This window comes from Dendropsophus ebraccatus, chromosome 4, assembly GCF_027789765.1.
Source record: "Dendropsophus ebraccatus isolate aDenEbr1 chromosome 4, aDenEbr1.pat, whole genome shotgun sequence".
Classification (NCBI taxonomy): Eukaryota; Metazoa; Chordata; class Amphibia; order Anura; family Hylidae; genus Dendropsophus; species Dendropsophus ebraccatus.
Window position 1 is genome coordinate 118,888,301 of NC_091457.1, and position 19,303 is coordinate 118,907,603.

Below are 19,303 nucleotides of genomic sequence, written 5' to 3' on the forward strand. Positions count from 1 at the left end.
CCATAAAAATTCTGTTTTCAAAATAAGGTCGAATTTTTTTAGAAATACATGAATTTAGAAACACATGAATGGGTGTGTGTGTATATATATATACATATATATATATACATATATATATATATATATATATATATATATATATATATATATATATATATATATTATGCACAAGTTTTCCTGTCTAAGCAGGTTCCACATAAATCATCTGCCCTGAATGTTTGCTGCCTCTGGCTCTTGGGATAAAATTCATGATGCTTTGGAAATAAGCTGATGTCTCTGTGTAATGGATTCACCCCCCTTCTACCCCAGTCATCTGTTTGTACGATCTGCCTTTTTGAACTGTTTTTTTGTGGCTGATCAGTTCTACCTAATATGCCTCTTGATTTCTGCTATTGTAATACTCAGACGACATGCTGTTCTAGTCATTTTTATAAGCTTTAGATGCTCCTGCCTGTCATACACTGTGGGTTTATCTACAGCGTCTGGATTTGCTTTAAGACTTGCATGTCTATCAAGCTTCTGTTGCTTTGAATGTAAGATCAAAAGAAGATGAATTCTTGTAAAAAAAAAAAAAAAAAAGAAGAATTCCTTCAATGAAGAAGGGAAAAATGGGGCCTATGTAAACATCCACTGACAGCTTCCAAAGCGGTTAGTACCCAGTGACACGAACCACCATGCAACCCCCCCCCCCTTCTTTAAATCTATGACTACCTACACCAAGTAGGATGATTACCCCTTTATGCATAAATTAAATATGGCTGCCAGACTGTTTACCCTTTCCGCTCGTCTTGATACAATGTTAAAAATGGTTTGTGTTTGTTCTAAATATCTGTGAGATGTCACCCACATGACAGCAGACAGAACTCTGATGATTAAGAGGAGCCAATTTACTCATCTGTAGTCATAGCTGGATGGGCTCCTTGTGAATTATGAATAATTTAACCTCTTCAGAGCTACAAATACATCACAGCTGCAAGTAATAGTCATTTACCTCCTTCCTTTTTTTATTCTTGCTTTCCAAGAGCCATAACTTGTTTTGTTGACTGTTTACTGTACTATGTAATATATTTAAAAAAATTGGGGGTATTTTTTCCACGAGTATCTATATTCTATGCATTACCTTGTTTACAGCAACAAACATTACATAGTTTAAGTTATATTTTGGGTTGTGTTTTGTTTTGTTAAAATTTTTCATTTTAAGCAAAGGGCCCCAAAAGCCAGCCATTGTTGCATTTTTTGCAAACATTTCCATTTTCAAAAACTTTTCCATGTAATGCACATCCAGATCATAGAAATAAAGTTCAAAAGAACAGTGTGTATAAGAGCACCACTTACTAAGAAAAGGAACAGAGCAATTGTTGAATTTAGATTTTTTTTTTCCTTTTTAATGATGTTCACCATAGAAGATAACTAATATGATATTTAAAAATAAATAAATAAATATATATATATACCGGTGTGCACCCTTGTCACCATAGGTGCTACAATATACAGTGGTACCATGGTTTAAAAGTAACTTGGTTTGAGAGCGTTTTGGTTTAAGAGCTCACACTTTTTCAAAATTGTGACTTGGTTTAAGAGCATTGCTTTGGTTTAAGAGCTCCCTGTACTGGGTGGGAGCGCAGGATGAGGACAAGCATGGTCTGCATAGCGTGGTCTATAGCACTGTATTTTGACCCAGAAAGTCTCCCTCACCTTCCAAATCATAGCAGATCCACTTCAGGCTGGGGCTTACATCAGGGGACAGGACTGTGGAGGTAATCTCCCCATAGCTGTAACCCCTCTCTCGACAGAGTGCTGCATGTATGTACCCACATCTGCCCTGCTCATTCCTTCATACTCCCTGCAGTCTCTGTCAGCCCTTGTGTTTCCCATCCTCTCTATTACTGTACAGTAACTTATAATATCACATATTCTGCTGTTTCTGAATGTTTGTTTCATTAGTTTTACATGTTATTCAGAATAATAAATATTAGTTTTTGTGGTGTGGAACCAATTGTCTGCATCTCTATGATTACTTTGGTTCGATTTGGTTTGCTTTGCTTTAAGAGTGGATTTGGATTACAAGCATGGTCCCAGAACACATTACGCTTGTAATCCAAGGCACCACTGTATAACAAAGAAAATCACCTTGGCACTCAGAAGTTAGTGAAAAAGTAAGTGATTTGGGCGAATAAATCACTTCTTTTTTACTTACTTCTGAGTACCACAGTGATTTTCTTAAAAAAAAAAAAAAATATATATATATATATATATATGCCACTTGAGGGCGCAATTACTAGTGCAATACACTGCAATTAAATTAAAATAATGTATTGCAGTACTGGTCTGTGATGCAAATGTATTACAGCCTGCATTTAGCAAGGTGTAACAGAAGTAGTAAGATGTCAAAACAGCCATGTTAACTGCTCAGCACCCCCAGATGGCAGAGGGACGCTCTGTGTAACATATTAGATGCTGGGGTCACCCCTTGTCACTAATTTTGTGTGGCATAAACTCCCATCCAGTAATCAGTTGAGGCTGCTTCATACACATACATCAAATGTCAGGGATGGGTTACAGGGAACATGTCCCTAATTCTGTGTGCTGTAAACCACTGTAATCCCAATATTTCATGATGTAAATACAATGGCGGAACACATCATATTCGAAAATTTGAAACTTTTTGCTACCTTTTTGCTGAACTCACCAAGGGGTTGAGAAGGGAGCACAGCTGTGATTGGAAAGGGCATGGCCTTGTCAGAATTTATGCCCACTTACAGGCTTAAATTGTAGCTAAAGTGTATGCCAGCTTTGAGCTGGCATAGGTTTTGTTACTCCAGCATGCTTTTACACTGACGGGGCATAACTTAAAGTGTCACTGTCATTATGACTTTCCAACACTAAACCAACAGTAGATGTGATATAAAGCAAGTTTGCAGTTTACATTCATTATTATTATTATTATTATTATTATTTTAGTTATCATAGAAAACACGGCACTTCCTGTTTTTTGTCATTTTTTTCTCAGAGTCAGAAAACAGGAAGTCCTGTTTATCACTGGCCATCTGAAGGCAGTCATATGACTGATGGACACATTGAGCTGTGACTCTCTGTACATGCCAGACATGTGTTTAGTCTCTTTTTATTAACCAGCTCAAGTCAGACTGGACTGGACCTGGGTTTCTGGTAAGTACAGTTTTGTTTTACAGCATGATAACAACAAAAAAAAATAAAATAATGAATGTCTATTGCAAACTTGCTTTAGTTCACATTTACTGTTGATTTAGATTATGAAAGTTATAACGAAAGTTATAATCAGATTCCACCTTTTATTCCCCAAGTTTATTTAGGAAATGAAAGGTGGAATCTGATTGGTTGCTAGGGGCATTTAAGACAATTCTACTTTACACCAGTTTGATAAATCTCCCCCCTTGTGTACTGTAGGTAAATTACCTGATGTAACGCCTGGAGTCGTGGATCCACTGAACTGTCACTAGCGATGGTGATAACTACACCAGGGAGCGGAGTCTAAGGGGCCGTTGGTTTTCACCAGAGCCCGCCGCAAGGCGGGATGGGCTTGCTGCGGCAGGCGACCCCCAGGTCGCTACCCCTGGCTTGGTTGCTAGTGACAGCAGGCGAGGCGTGGCAGGAGCAGTAGGCAGAAGATCTGTAGGCAGGCAGAGGTCTGTAGGCGTAACCGCAGGTGGCAGACAGAACTCAGGAAACAATGGGTTAAGCAGCGGACAGGAGCTAGGGACCGGGACAGCGGACAGGAACTAGGAACAAGGACTTGAGGCCAGAAACAACAGGGAGCTGGGCCAAATGCTATGGGAAACATGTAGAGGCTCCAACACCTGTGGTGGGGCAGGGCTGGAACTTATAGGAGAGTGTGTGAGCAGGAACCAATTAGGGAAGGACTGCCCCTTTAACTCTGAGACAGCCAGCGCGTGCGCCCGAGGAGGCGGGGACGCGCGTGCCGGCCGGCACAGCGGCGGACAGGAGCGAGATGAGGTGAGACGCCCCCAGGGGCCGAAGTGGCAGCAGCGCCGGGTCCCTGCATGTGGACACCGACGGCTGCAGGACAAGGTGAGGGGGTGCGGCGGTGGTCCGTAGCGCGGGCTGCTGCTGCAGCCCTGACACCTGACAATCGTTATGCAGGCATAGGCATGAGGTGGAAGAGTCATCACAGAGGATTCTTGGATGGTGGTTTACAGTGTATAAAAGTAGTGAAAGGTTCCCTTTAAATACCACCATGACATCAAATTTTAGGATAAAGACTCATGGAGAGTCAAAACATCATTATGCTTGGTTTCTTCATAAAGTTTTGAAGACCAATATTTCTGGATGCTGTTGGATTCCTTCTATTCCATATCCTATTTTAAGGGTGGATTCAGACTACAGAATCCGCGCGGATAAATTCTGTCGGATTCCGTGGCTAGTACGCGTTCACGGCCGCGCACCTTTCTGACGGCTCCATAGACACTATTCTATGGGCGGGCCGATTCCGCATTCCGCTAAAAGAATTGACATGTCAATTCTTTCGGCTTAATGTGAAATTCGCCCGTGCATAGAATGATGTCTATGGCACGGGCGGAGAGGCCGTGAACGGGTACGAGCTATGGAATCCGACGGAATTTATCCGCGCAGATTCCGTAGTTTGAACCCACCCTAAGAGTCACAAGAGTCCTTGGCCAGTACCACAGACAAGCAAGTTCACTTGTAAATCAAATATATAGAAAATAAACCCCCAAAAAAACAGATTTTTAGCTCATGCTGTTATCTTTGAACATTTCATATATATTCTGCACACATAAGGAATTTTCAGTGGGTTCAGACCGAATCGTCTTCTGCGAGTCTTCACAGCTGACACTTCATTCTCCAACTGTGCATTTTGGGTTTTCTTGTAGAGAGTCACTTTTCACAATACAGTATTTGAATTTGCGTTTCCTCGCCCGGCCGTTGAGATGTTCTCAGTTTTGTGTATAAATATTTTGTGGGGGAATATTTATATATTTTTTTTCTTCGTCTTTTGTGGTGTGTTAAAACTAGGAATGCGCTTGAGGTTTAGTCATTTTGTTTTTACACGTATTCTATTATCTTGCGTGCTGTGTTGTGGTGGTATAACGGTATGGTTACAGATTATGGTAATTAGCTCTGTGTTATTTAAATTTCATACGCGAGAAGAGATGGAAGTCAGATTTGGTTTTGTTTTCAGTCAAATCTTTTGTTCCTACTGAAATATTAGAAATAATTGTGGTGTGTGGAATACATGCTCATTCTGTCCAGTAGCTGTTTACCACTGGAGCCTGCTTAGTGCATACTATGGGCTTGTGCATACAGCTACCTCCAATCTGTGACGCGGTTCCATTCATTCTAATTGAGCCGCGTCAAAGAGGGGAGGGGGTTTATTCACACTGGGAACAGGCAGGTGGGCCAAGCCAGTGCCCGGGAATAGACCGGCACCATGCACGGGAACCAAGCCGCGGTCAGTTCCAGTGCCGGCATCAGTCTTTTCATGTGAAAATCTTAAAGCGATGTACCTTATGGTACATTCACTTTAAACTCTGTCATGTTTTTAAAAATATTCCTGAACAATTTTTGTAGTGAGGCTGGGCACATTGTCTTTTTAAAAGAGGTCACTGCTACTAGAGAAAAACATTGATGTGAAGGTGCACCCCTCAATATGCCATAGTGTAAAGGTTTCTGAGCAGAAACTTAGCCAAAGCATCACACTACCTCTGCTAGTTTACCCATAGTACACCTTGGTGCCCTCTCTTTTCCAGGCAAATGTGATTCATCAGGCCAGACCATCTTCTTCCATTGCCCCATGGTCCAGCTCTATTGGGTCACATGTACATTGTAAGTACTACAATGTACTGTGTGTTCTGACACCTTTCTACCATAGCCAGGAGTAGCCCCTTTTTGCATCGGAGCACCTCTGGTACCATGACCCTGATGCCGGTCCAGCAGTTCTCTCACCTTGGACTACTTTTGGTAGATTCTGGCCACCCCATGCTTTAAATGCCCCACACAATCTGCCATTTTGGAGATGCTCTGCAGTCATCATAGATGGCCCTTGTCAGAGTCACTCAGATCCTTACTCTTTCCATTTCTTGCTACTTTCAACACATCAATTTCAACAACTGACTGTTCACTTGCTGCCTAATATATCCCACCCCCTGACAGGAGCCATTGTCACAAGACAATCAGCGCTATTCACTTCAGCTGTCAGTGGTTTATTCTATGTCTGATTGGTGTATCTCTATATGCCTGTGATATCAAATAGAAGCAAACTGAGGCACAGTAGGACCCCCATCTCATTTTGTGGTTGTATTAAGTTTAAAAAAAAAAAATCCTTTAATCGTGCAATACTAGATTACAAAGTATGATGAATTTTCAGACTGTTTTAGTATATAAAGAAGAGGAAGAGACTCTAAATTTAAGTCGGTAAGATGTTTAAAGATTTTCCAAGCGATGCTATGCTAGGGAATATAAATGGAAACAAACGCTTAACTCCATATTAGCATGAGTTTATCGGGGCTCTTTAGCCAGTCTATTTTAGCAATGTATCAGCATACCATAAAAAGTCCATTCACCCCAATTGGGCTGAATGCAGTACGCTAGTGACTTAATTTTGGCCCCATCTCGAACATATTTGTTTAATTAATGGGACTATTAAAGCAACTTTGTACCCATAACCTGCCCCCCCCCCCCCCCCCCCCCCCCCCCCCCCCCCCCCCCCGCTTGTACAATCAGATAGCTGCTTTTAATCAAAGATCTTTCCTGGGGTCTTTTCGGCAGGTGATGCAGTTATTGTCCTAAAAAACAACTTTTAAGCTTGCAGCCCTGTGTCAAATTGGCGCGGCCTAGAGTGTGTGTGCCCTAGGCTTGCACCGCTTCTCAGTACCTCCCCCCCCCCCCTCTTCACCATTAATAAAGCCCTGGGCAGGATCTCTTCTATTCATCACTTGTCTGAACACTGCACATGGGCCTTAACTATGCAGCACATGTGCAGTGTCCAGATAGGTGATGATTAGGAGAAATCCTGCCCAGGGGCATTCCTAATGGTGAAGAGGGTGGGAAGGAGGGATAGAGAGAAGGTGCAAGCCTAGGGCATAGACGCTCTAGGCCACACCAATTTGACACAGGGCTGCAAGTTTAAAAGTAGTTTTTTAGGACAATAACTGCATCACCTGCCAAATGGACCCCTTGAATCTTGAATTAAAAGCCGCTATCTAAAGGTACAAGTGGTTTTGGGGTGGTCAGATTTTGCGTACAGAGTCGCTTTTAAGGATGGGTTCCTGGGCTTTCAGGTTCCTTTAAACAAACTTATGCATTTGAAAAGTGGCTCAAATGTTGTCACTAGTTGACTGTGTTAGGGCCATTAAAGTGAATTGCCTGCTGTGGGACCTCATAGTATTCGTCAGCGCTTCCTTTTTTAACAGGATGCTGATATATAACTATACAGGATCATTTAAAGAGGTATTCCCATCTGAGCTTGCAATCCTCTATCTATAGGGCATAACAAGCTTGGGAGTTCAATTGTTGGAAAGCCTACTGATCCCGGGGAAAAAGGGACAAAATGACCCAGCAATGAATGGAACACTCAGCCCATCTGCTTGACCACAGCGGCCTGCTCCCTATTAATTTTGTTTCGGCTGACAAACGCTTCCGAGCACTGAACCTAGAAACCATCAGCAGCCTTATAGAAAATGATTGGAGCACAGGCCAGGGTGGCCTTTTAGGTGAACTGAGAGTTCCATTCATTGCGTTGTCATTGTGTTTCTGTTCTCTCGATCAGTGTCCCAGAGGTTGGACCGCTAGCTATCAGCTTATGAGTGATAACAAACTGACATGGGATTACCCCTTTAATTCATTGTGAAACCTAACATTTATAAATGTATGCTTGTGCTCATAGGAAGGGAAAATACCTGTCACTATTACAGTAGATACAAAGTTGGAAAACACTGGGTAAAACTAAGAAAAGGACCAGTGTCAGGCAGCTGCTGCCAAGGCACATAAGTGACATAGCAGTACATGATGAAGACATAGTTCTACCATTGTAACTAAATAGTCAGATAGCACTTAGAATATTAGCTATGGTTTGGGGCAACAAAAAACATTATGGGCAAGGGTTGGAGGGAAAATAAAAAAAGACACTATGTTTACCTGTCCCCGCACCTTGTGTTGTGATGGGAGCTAAGAAGACAGCCAGCTGTGGTCCAGGGGCATGACATGGTGCTGCGCGGGTGCAAGGACAGGGGAAAATGACCTCTTTTTTGTTATCCCACTCTGGCACTAAATTTTTTTTTTCCTCCCGCTTGACTTCTCCATTAGTAACAGCCGTTGTTTTGCAACAACTGCAATTATTTGTACTTATTTTCATATTGTATGAACATAGCCTATATATGTATTTAGTATATTTAATAGAAGCATTTTTTCTATATCATTGCATTGTACCTTGATTGACATATTTTGGCATATGTAGCTGTAGGACCCCCCCTGTCTCTCCCTGAACTTCAACACTTCCAACCTTCATGCTGGTATTAATTCCTTCAATGTACTGAAAACTTTCCCGACCCTAAACCCTTAATAAACACGTCATACCCCCCCACCCCATCCTTTAGACCACCTGCGACTGCTTTACAACAACAGGTGCCAACACGTCTAGCCAAAGTCCTCCTAGGCACAATGGGATTTGTAGTCCCCCAATAGCCAGACGAAATTCTGTAGCTATAACATTGCTACAACTTCCGAGGCTGAGTCCTTCAGAGGTTAAAAGTTTCAATGACAGCTCATCACACAGAGATGATTTTAACCAGCATGGTGGAAGATATGAGTGTGAGTATTCAGCAGATCCCAGTATGTAGTGTGTATTTCATCACATAACAGGGGATCAGAGGGAGGGGGGGTATAGACTTTTTTTTTTTGTACAATGAGCTCATTTAGCTGTCTAGAGGAAGGGGGGGGGTAAAAAGTGTATTTTATTGTTTGTTGGTCCAGTCCACCGATGTAATTAGTTTGGTATGTGCCTACAGATGGGACTTGTGGTCAGAAAAAAAAGAGAAGAAAAATCTGTTTCTTTAGTGGCAGCGTCCACGGCTTGTGAATTACCTGTGAGTTTCAACGGAATTTCTTTCTTTTTTTTTTTTGGGAGAATCACTAGAGGAATTCTTGTGGTTACTTTGTCATGTAGCAGAAGCAGACATTGCTACTGTTAAGAGGCACAGCTCCTTTTGTTGCCTACAAAGGGCAATGTTCCACTGTGTTTTCACTTTAAAGTGAGATTGAGCTGCTCAGCTCTTCCTGTTTATTCAATTTTTTTTTCTTCTTCTTACTATTCTACAACCCCCGCTTCCCTCAAACCAAAGCCAGAACACAACTGCAAGGAGACAGCAATCTTCTTAAAGGAACTGTAAAGACTGGCAGCTCCGCTATCCACTCTCTTCTCAGTAAGTCTTCAAAGAAGCAACAAACTTTACTTTTTATGTATCTTTTTGTGTCTTCTGCTCTGGGGTGGGGTAAAAAGGAGGAGGGGGGTCATGGTTTCCTCGTGCTACAGATTCACATTGCCTCAGGACTACAGCACAATGAAGGAAGTTAAATCCCTAGCTTCCATGCTGTAGTGTTAGGCTGGTTATTAACGTTACTGTGTTCTCTGAATACCATTTGCGCAGGGTTTTACTGACTAGGGCTACGGCAGCTGAGCGTAAGCAGCACGTGAGACTTAGTATAAAAAAAAAAAAAAAAAAAGCTAAAAATAAGTAAATATTTGTTAAAAATACTTCAATACAGCTTTATGTCATGTGATGACAAGTGATGGCTACTTGACTTTTAACCCTTTTAACCCCCCCTAAGTATTGGCCATCATCAAATGCCACATGCTTTTAAGTATTAATTAATTAATTTATTGTTTTTTATTTTGTTATTTATTTATGATTATTTTGTTTATTTTTTTTTATGGGGATGTTATTGTTTCTATATAAACATCCTATAAAAAATACAGTACATGTAAATAAACCTATAAATACAGAGGCGGCATTGTGTGTATAGCATATGATCTAACAGTTACTTCCAGTCAAACCTGTTTCTTATTTATTTTTCTATGCTATGGTGTGTGAAGCTGAACTTAAAGACGGTTAATGCAGCCACCTTAGAAAAAAGAAAAAAAGAAAGAAAGAAGCCAGAATAAAAATGTTTAGTTCTTTTGGGAAATCAGCGCCTTATAAAATCTATTACAGGCCATCTTTAGGTTGATAATCTTTAGTAAGCTGCTAGCCTGCTTTACCGTTGTTGTGTCTGCGTGCTTGAATTTTTTTTCTCTTTTTTCTTTTTTTTTGATGTTCTCCTGCACTTAAATGCTGAAGATTTAAAGCTTCTTTTGCACAATGGTGAGAGAGGGATCAAACTGAGAGCTTATGTTCACCTCAAGTGCAGTACAGCACAGAAGGAAAGAAGAGGGGAAAAAAATTGAAGTCGCAGTTTTGTAATGCTTGAAACTGGTGGTGTTTTTACAGAAAATAAACCCGGTGTTTGCTACTGTACCTTAAGGACAATTTGTTTAACAGTAGGAGTAATTGCATAGTGAAAATGGAAAGAGTGACTGAAGGTCTTTACTCAGATGTTAGTGTAGGTGTGGGGCACTGCGAGAACACTGGGTTGCTTTTCTATAGTATATTAAATTTGTTTTTTTTTTTGCTTTTTATCCTTTTATTTCATCCACCTGACCCATCACATTCCCAGGCCTCCTTGGCTTTGTCTCATTTCTATATGATATATACAATTATTTATCAGTAGGAGAAGAAGAAATAGATTCCAGTGAATCAAGCCCCAGCGATAGCTACTTTTCATCCTCTGGTTACTTCTAAACAATGGGGAAATTATTGTAAGAATTCTTTAATCTTACATGGTGTATGTAATGTGTTTGTTAATCACGTCTGCTGGTTTTATACATGACCCCCCCAAACAAGATGTAACAGAAAACTAAAGCTGTATACTCACAGTGGTATTACGCGGATTACTGGGTCTACTGTTTCAATTACCTAGATTTACAATATTACACATTGTAGCTATTTCTGACTTGGAATAATTGCTGTATAATTTCCTGAGTGTAACTGATTATGTAGCAGAGGCATAAAAGCGTACATGATGTCATGTGTCTGTGTGTGTGTGTGGAGGGGGGGGGGGTGCAGGCCGAGGCAGTGTGTCACTAGGGAGGGGAAGGGTTAATGATTCAGTGTGAGTTGGGTGTAAAAGAAGTCATCCGCCTTTGATGAGTGGAGTATGGAACGGATATTGTATGGTAACAGTACTGAGAAATTGTTAATAAAATCTTGCATTAAAGTAAATCTCTATAGGATGGATGGATAGATAGATAGATAGATAGATAGATAGATAGATAGATAGATATCGGATAGATGATAGATAATAGATAGATAGGAGATAGATAGATAGATAGATAGATAGGAAATAGATAGATAGAAAGGAGATAGATAGATAGATAGATAGATAGATAGATAGATAGATAGGAGATAGATAGATAGAAAGGAGATAGATAGATAGATAGATAGATAGATAGATAGATAGATAGATAGATAGGAGATAGATAGATAGATAGATAGAAAGGAGATAGATAGATAGATAGATAGATAGATAGATAGATAGATAGATATCGGATAGATGATAGATAATAGATAGATAGATAGATAGATAGGAGATAGATGATAGATAGATAGGAGATAGATAGATAGATAGATATCGGATAGATGATAGATAATAGATAGACAGATAGATATCTGATAGATAGGAGATAGATAGATAGATAGATAGATAGATAGATATCGGATAGATGATAGATAGATAGATAGATAGATATCTAATAGATAGATAGATAGATAGATAGATGATAGATAATAGATAGGAGATAGATAGATATCTGATAGATAGGAGATAGATAGATAGATAAATAGATAGATATCGGATAGATGATAGATAATAGATAGATAGATATCAAACACAAGTTCCGCAGCACTCAATATGAAAGCTTTGCCCGGTGCCGTGGTTCACACCCCGATCCACAGGTGTCTATATAAATATCCAAAAAGTAACTGCAGCACACAGGACTTAGTGAAAAAAGTTCAATCTGTATTGGTGATTTTGGTCACCAATACAGATTGAACTTTTTTCACTAAGTCCTGTGTGCTGCAGTTACTTTTTGGATAGATAGATAGATAGATAGATAGATAGATACATACATAATGATAGACAGATAGATAGATAGATAGATAGATAGATAGATAGATAGATAGATAGATAGATAGATAGATAGGAGATAGATATGAGATAGATAGCCTAATTTCCTCCATGTTCAAAACTATGATCATCATTCATTTATCATATTGGGAATTATTTTGTAACCCTCTTGTAATGCCTTTATTAAAAAAAAAAAAAAAACTCCATGGTGTTACATTATCTAGTAATGTTAGTTATGTATTATGCCCCCTGACATGGTATTATGCCCCCTGACATGGTATTATGCCCCCTGACATGGTATTATGACCTCTGACAAGGATATTTGATATGGAGTGTCCTGAGCTGGCCATTAGATAAAAGTCAGCCAAAGTCAATGTTGTTGGTAAGATTGGCAAACCCAATGTGCATGGTCGCCTCCTGCACCCCAAGGAATCTAGCAGTGGCTTCCTCTCACCCTCTCCATGGAAAATACATACACAGTTGGCCAAACTCAATGTGCAAAGTGCATGGGGGATCAGTAGAGAGAGCTGTTCACCCAACTGCTATCTAAAATGTTTCGCCAGTTTTCGGATACTGACTCTGTACATTATTACCATATGCTTCTGGTGGTGGAGCTTCATTTTATATTCTGCTTAGAGGCTGTACAAAGTAGATGTAACTGACTAGAGGAAATGATTCTGAAGGCCTATGCTCTGTGTATATAGGCTCATGCCTTTTATTTGTGACTCAACCTATAAGAAATAGACGCTGATATTGATGACTGAATATGACTTTTTAAGTAGACGTGTAAAGCTTAAGGGAACAATTACATCCATAGGAGGTGCTGTCATCTTGACATAAGGATACAGAACATATATGCCCAGATTTACTATTGAAATCTAATAGCAGGCTTTGCTTGAGAGGCAAAAGTCTGGCGCAAACACATTAATACATCTGGACCATAGTTTCTTCTGAGATTACAAACTATGATGACAATATGTCTGAAACTTCATTGTGAAATTGTGCCTTTTTGATAGTCACAAAGGTTTCTAAGCATCTCTAAAAAGTGTTTGGAGTTTCGATTTCTCTATCATCATGAGTCACTTAATTCCAATATGATCTTAACAATCGTTGCCTAACATTTATTTCTACATACTTTTTTTTAATATTGAAACATTTACGTCTGAACAAGAAGTGTTAGTTGGTTCGAAGACCATCTGGAGGTCAATGTAGAAACCAATCCAACATACGTAGAAGACAGAACACTGTCAGGCTTAGTTTCACGGTAGGGTGTTTCTTTCAAATGTTGTAATAAACCAAGTGGTTTCTACAGAAATCCTTTGAAGTGGAGAGGTCTATAACCACAGCACTTTTTAGATGGACTTAAATTGAATGTCTCTTCTAGTTCTAAAAAATCCTCTACAACTCACAACTTGCTCCAACATCTCTAGATTAGTTTCTTTAAGAACCTTTAAGCCAATGACTTGGTTAAAAACCAGAGAGAAACCTAAAAATATTCTGACCTGGCCAAGCATCCTTGGCTAGGCATGTATGTTGAATACTCTAACTTGAGTAGATCTGATGAATAATTGTTATGAGGAGCATTTCATCTATTAGTAAATAAGTTTTGGCAAAATTTTTGTTGTAAACGCTAAATTGAGCCAAGCAGCATATCATAGTATTAAGATCCCCTTATACCTTTGTCAACTGAACTGCACCTGCCACTGTCAATATTAGGTGTATGAAGCTCTCCTGACCAACCACCAATAGATGATGTTGGCAGAGATAGGATCCAGGGGCGTGATGGAAAGTTACCACCTGACCTCTTTGTTCTTGGATAGATAAACTGCAGCCAGAGCTCTCTGACTGTGGCTTAACCCTCCCCATAGTGAACAGAAAATCACTTGGCCATCCTGAAAGTTCCTCTGTATGGGGGTGGGGTGGGAGAGATAGGTGTATGACCACCTTTAGAGCATTACCACTAATTCCAGTAAGACTCACTTTCCTAGTGATCACAATCAGGTCAGTGTGGTGGGGGAACAGATGCGTTATTCCAAGATCAAATGATATTGCCTATCAACAGAAGACGAACATTATGAATACAGAGGCCTGCCCTATTCATTCTCTATGGGATGGGTTGACAATGCAGAGTGCTGAAGACCTATAGTAAATGTCCGGAAGACCCATAGACAGTGAATGGAACATTGTCGAAGCATGTGCATAAGGAGTGACCTCCCTTCTTATGATCATTGGGGGGTGGGGGGCTGCTTTTTAGACCCCAGGGTCATCTAGTTATCTTTTGGCCTGTTTTTAGGGAATAACATTTGTAATTGGGATAAACGCTAGACAACATAACATCAAAGATTTTAAAATAACTAGTTAATTGTTTCACGTGTATTATAATCTACATTCAACATTGGGATGGTTACATGTTACTCCTGTTACTCTTCCTGTTTTCTATAAATGCTCAAGAGAAAGACCATATGATAGAAGATGTAGAAGATTGCCTCAGGTAGAATTCATTGTCCCATGGAGGAACCATATGGTGGCCCCTAAGTACTGTTGGTTCTATAACGCAGCAATAGTAACTCCTTTGGTGCCATTGAGAGTTCGTCAACATGAGGTCTTAGATGATTAGATACAATCGAGTGAGGGTTTTTTTAGGACTTTTTACAACCATTGGCTGCCCTAGCTGACAACCTGAACATTTACTGAGCCAGACAGTTTGTCAATGACCTTGCATTGTTGAGGTGACATTGTTATATGTAATTTTTGCAAAACAATATTTGCACTTGTCCAAACTACATCTGAATAGCTGAATAGCCACATCAACAAACCTTTTGCTCTCCCCTGAAAAGGAAAAATGTACAAGATTTTTCAAGTTGATATATATCATCCTGTTTTGTCCAAGTCTTAACATGCTCCATGCACAAGCAAGACTGTCCTTCTGATTTTAAACTTTTTCTTGCTTCACTGAGAAAGTCCTTAGTTTTATGTGTCTGAAATGACTGCAGTACCGGGCCTAGTTCAGCTGTCACTTCCACACCGTATGACTTTGGCTGAGCTAATGTTCTGCACAGTCCACTAGGATTCATCCAAGATTAACAAAATCATTTTGTAGAACTCTTCCAAATGGACTTCGGGTAACATCCCGATAAATAATATGAGGCAATTTCCACACAATGTTTAGTCACTGTTGGTGGCTGCATTCATCTAGGAAATGTCCAGTGAAAGGTATTCATTGAAGTATGGTATATAGAAGATGTTACTGTAGAGGGAACTTTATTTTAAAATGGATGCACAGGATTTTTTTTGTTGAGTAATACTCCGTAACAGACCACCTTAAAACTCTGAATACCGTTCTGTATTTACTAACCTGCTTTTACAAAACTTCACAGTCTACCCAGTGCTTGATGGTCTTTCCAAGCAGCGCTAACACAAGGTTTAGACCCTTGAGGTTCCAGAAAAGAATGGACCGGTCACTGGCCTCATGGACACTTATGATTATATAATAGAACTTCACCATTGTCCTATTGCAGATGTAGTAAGGTCTCATCCACTCATTTACTATGGAGAGTGTTCTTGTACGATAAAGAATGCTTGTTCTCACTCCATAGTTCACTGTAGACAGCTGTATTATTGGCTTAAGCTGCTTCTTGGGACAAAATATTATACCTTCCATTACCAGTGACCTTAACACCTTTTTTTTTAAATGGCCACAATGCACAAAAATTGTAAAAAGTTTATTAGACTCAAGTTTTCCAATGTGGACAAAACCTTCAGTAAATGAGGACTCACTGGTGCTTAGCAGATAACTACTGGTCCAATCCTGAAGCTGAAGACATCTAATTTTTTAGTAGTAACTGGTCAAAAATAACATCACATGGAGTATAATAAAATACAGCCAGGTAGTACATAGTTATGCTCCGCTATCCAGGGCAGGAACCTCTGCCTTCTGGCTTATAGGTGTGGTTATGCTGTGGTATCATGTTAGGCTTGGTGGTCCTGACGGGGTATCATGTTAGGCTTGGTGGTCCTGATGGGGTATTATGTTAGGCCTGGTGGTCCGACAACCACAAACTGTTATAACCTTAAAAAAGGAAAGAGCAGAAATCATATAATTAGGTGGCAGATTAAAATGTATTACTTGAGAGATGTGAGATGTTCAGACAGTGATGCTTTTCTGATGAGGTGTGTCCATATTTTCATATTGTTCTATAGGTAATAATCTCCTTTTTTGTGAGTACTCAGCTTTCACTGTAAAAGTCTAATACCGTTCAACCAGAAATGGTTATATTTCCAGTAACAGTATATTTTTGTATTATTTACCCAGGCTCTTCAAGTTGCACGGCAGCTATTAATACACCAGCAGCAAACTAGTGGAGCAAAGTCCCACAAGAGGAATGACAAGCAACCATCCCTCCAGGTAGGATTAAAAAAAAAAATGTAATAAGTAATTGACAATTTTCGGCAACGCTAATGGTGGTCATCAAAAACTTTTGCAAAATGTTAACGTGTTTATCTCCATTCACCATATTGGGGTTCAGCTATGGTGATAGGCATATTAGGTCTCAGAGAAAATGTTACATTGTGGCAATGCATGTTATAGACTGTGTTATTAAACCAACTACATTATGTGCAGGCAATAAGGTGTCCTGGGGGGGAAAAAAGATGTTTCAAGAACCAGTATTGTATGGGAGATGTGTGCCCTATACTGCTAGATAACTTATGTAGATTAGATGGTTAGTCGACCTGTTGTTCGTCTCCATTATCCTTCCCTTCTGTGTAGAAGCAGTGAGCACTTTTGAGTAGATATGTTTATTACCCCCTCTAGGGTCCTGTAAGGAGTTGTCCAGACCATCATTCTATAGAAGGCAATCATTGTGGGCCCCTATTACTTAATAACACATAATCTGTAATGTATGGGATCAAGGAATAGGACAATATAAATAGACAATATAAATATACCTTACCTTACTATCAGTAGCAGAATGAAATTAAGCCCATCTGGTTTGTGTATTTTATCAAAATCCTTCCCCGATGGACTGTAACTCCCATCCTGCTTTGTAAATCTAAAGCTCTTGTGCCAAACTACTACTTAACCTGGAAGGAATCACAAATAAATAATGACACAAGAACGATCTGCTCCCCAAACTGATAAATGAAATAGTTGACCTGTCTCTTGTAAGAGGAGTTTATTTGCAAAAGAAACAATATATCACGTGAAGAAGTTGGACGCAAGTGTTTGGTGACAAATTGCATATACATCAGCCCTTTTGGCTTAGCTGGAGGTGAGTGCTGCCAAATGTGGTTTTGTCTGGGAGATAAACTTGTTCAATATCACCTATATGCAGTACAATCGTTTCCAAATAGTATATGTGACCCATGTGTAGCATTCATTGTTAAGAACAGGTGACGGCATTGTCTAACCGTAACAACATGAAGCGGTATGTTCCACCATCGCCTGTCAGTTTCCTAATGAATCTCTGATTATTGTTGTAAATGCTGAGTTCTAGCCTCCAAATTGTAAAACTGTTGCAAAACCACAATTTCTATAATGCAAAAGCTTTAGCTGTCCATACATGATGGGAATTATAGTTTTGCAGTGGGTGAAGGGCCGCAGTTTTACACTTTGTAGGCTAGGGCAACACAGTGGTTTTGGCAATGACGAGATTCAACCAAACATCGCCTTGTCAATGTGTGTACTGTAGATTGTGCTGCATCACAGCTAAGCAAAGTAAATGGGGCTTTGTGGCCACAACTGTAATCCAACAGTCAAAGAACATCTTGGGGTAGATTTATCAATGGGTGTAAAATTTAGACTGGTGTAAAGGGTGTAAAATTTAGACTTGTCCCCTACTCTGTAACCTAGCTTAGCCCCAGCCTTAAAATTCCTTTTAGGTGGCCTGTCTACGTGGCTTGTTTGCAATGCCTTTACATGGTATAACCGATGGAGTGGCTGGGCCGCATAAACAATCCCTGTATCGTTCGTGTGGCCATTGAAATATATTGCTATCGGCCGCACATCCCCTGTTTACACAGGGAGATGTGTGGCCAGTAAATGATGATTTATAGGCTTGCTTAAAAGTTGCAATGAGTCAATGAGCCAGTGTTTTTCTGCTCCTCGGCTCATTGCTGACTCTTTTACACAGACTGATTATCAGCCAAATAAGCGCTACTAGCCATGCTCATTGCCAATAATCGGCCTGTGTATAAGGACTCTTATTCAATGCAATCTTTAAAGAAATCTTCCAGGCAAAACTGATATACTGCATAGTAGTTAGTAAAAAGCTTAAGGGAGTGGTGTAAAACCCAATAGTGTTCTCTGTGTTATCCACCACTTCCTCAGACCCTACATTAGATATAACATTATTCCTTTATTTAAAATATTGAGAGCTTATTTTGTTCAGCCACATACCAATGAATGTTTTCAGCTTGGACTGGACTTTTAGTGGTTGTATCTTGCCTCATTGGGGCATATGGATATAATAAATGAGGTCCCATGCTGAGGACACCCCCTATATAAGCCATTGCAGGAAGCCACTATGGACTTTCATGACACATCCATGTATTACATGTTACATGGTTGCTCATCTTATCAAACAAAATGGGTGAATTAGAGCAGCTAGACTGTAGTGATCAACTGATCACCATTGTGTTTTACTTAAAAGAAGGGTTATCATCATTAGATAACCCCTTTAGGCTATGTTCATACTACGTAAACTTATAGTCGTAATTTTTCACGGCCGTGGATTTGCGTTCGCACATACGGTCGTATGTCCGATCGCACTTCCGACCGTAAGTGCTAGCCGTGAACATACGGCCGTTGTTTAATGTGGCTTTCTAGCACGATTTCAAGCCGGCTGACACAGGTCGTTTACTTTAAATATAGCGCCCAGCCTGAGAAACCACTCAGAATATATTTTATATCAAAATCAAGTTTACTTTGGCGGATATCAGATGTACGTTCGCGTCCGCATTGAAACTCACGGCCGTAGGTGCAGCATTTCCGGCCGCAAATAATGGTCTTGTTCATTTTTCACGGGGCCGTATAAAATCCGTCCGTAAGTTCGTACGTAGTGTGCACTTC

At 40.0% G+C, this 19,303-nt stretch overlaps 1 protein-coding gene across 14 annotated transcripts in view; it reads left to right on the forward strand.

Annotated features, from left to right (window-relative positions):
- FOXP1 (forkhead box P1) overlaps positions 1-19,303 on the forward strand; it is a 576,401-nt gene that overhangs the window by 409,921 nt on the left and 147,177 nt on the right. For all 14 annotated transcript variants that reach the window (XM_069966877.1, XM_069966876.1, XM_069966887.1 and 11 more), the window contains one exon: positions 16,547-16,639. In XM_069966877.1, the coding sequence (XP_069822978.1) occupies positions 16,547-16,639 (93 nt within the window). The remainder of the gene's footprint in view (positions 1-16,546; positions 16,640-19,303) is intronic.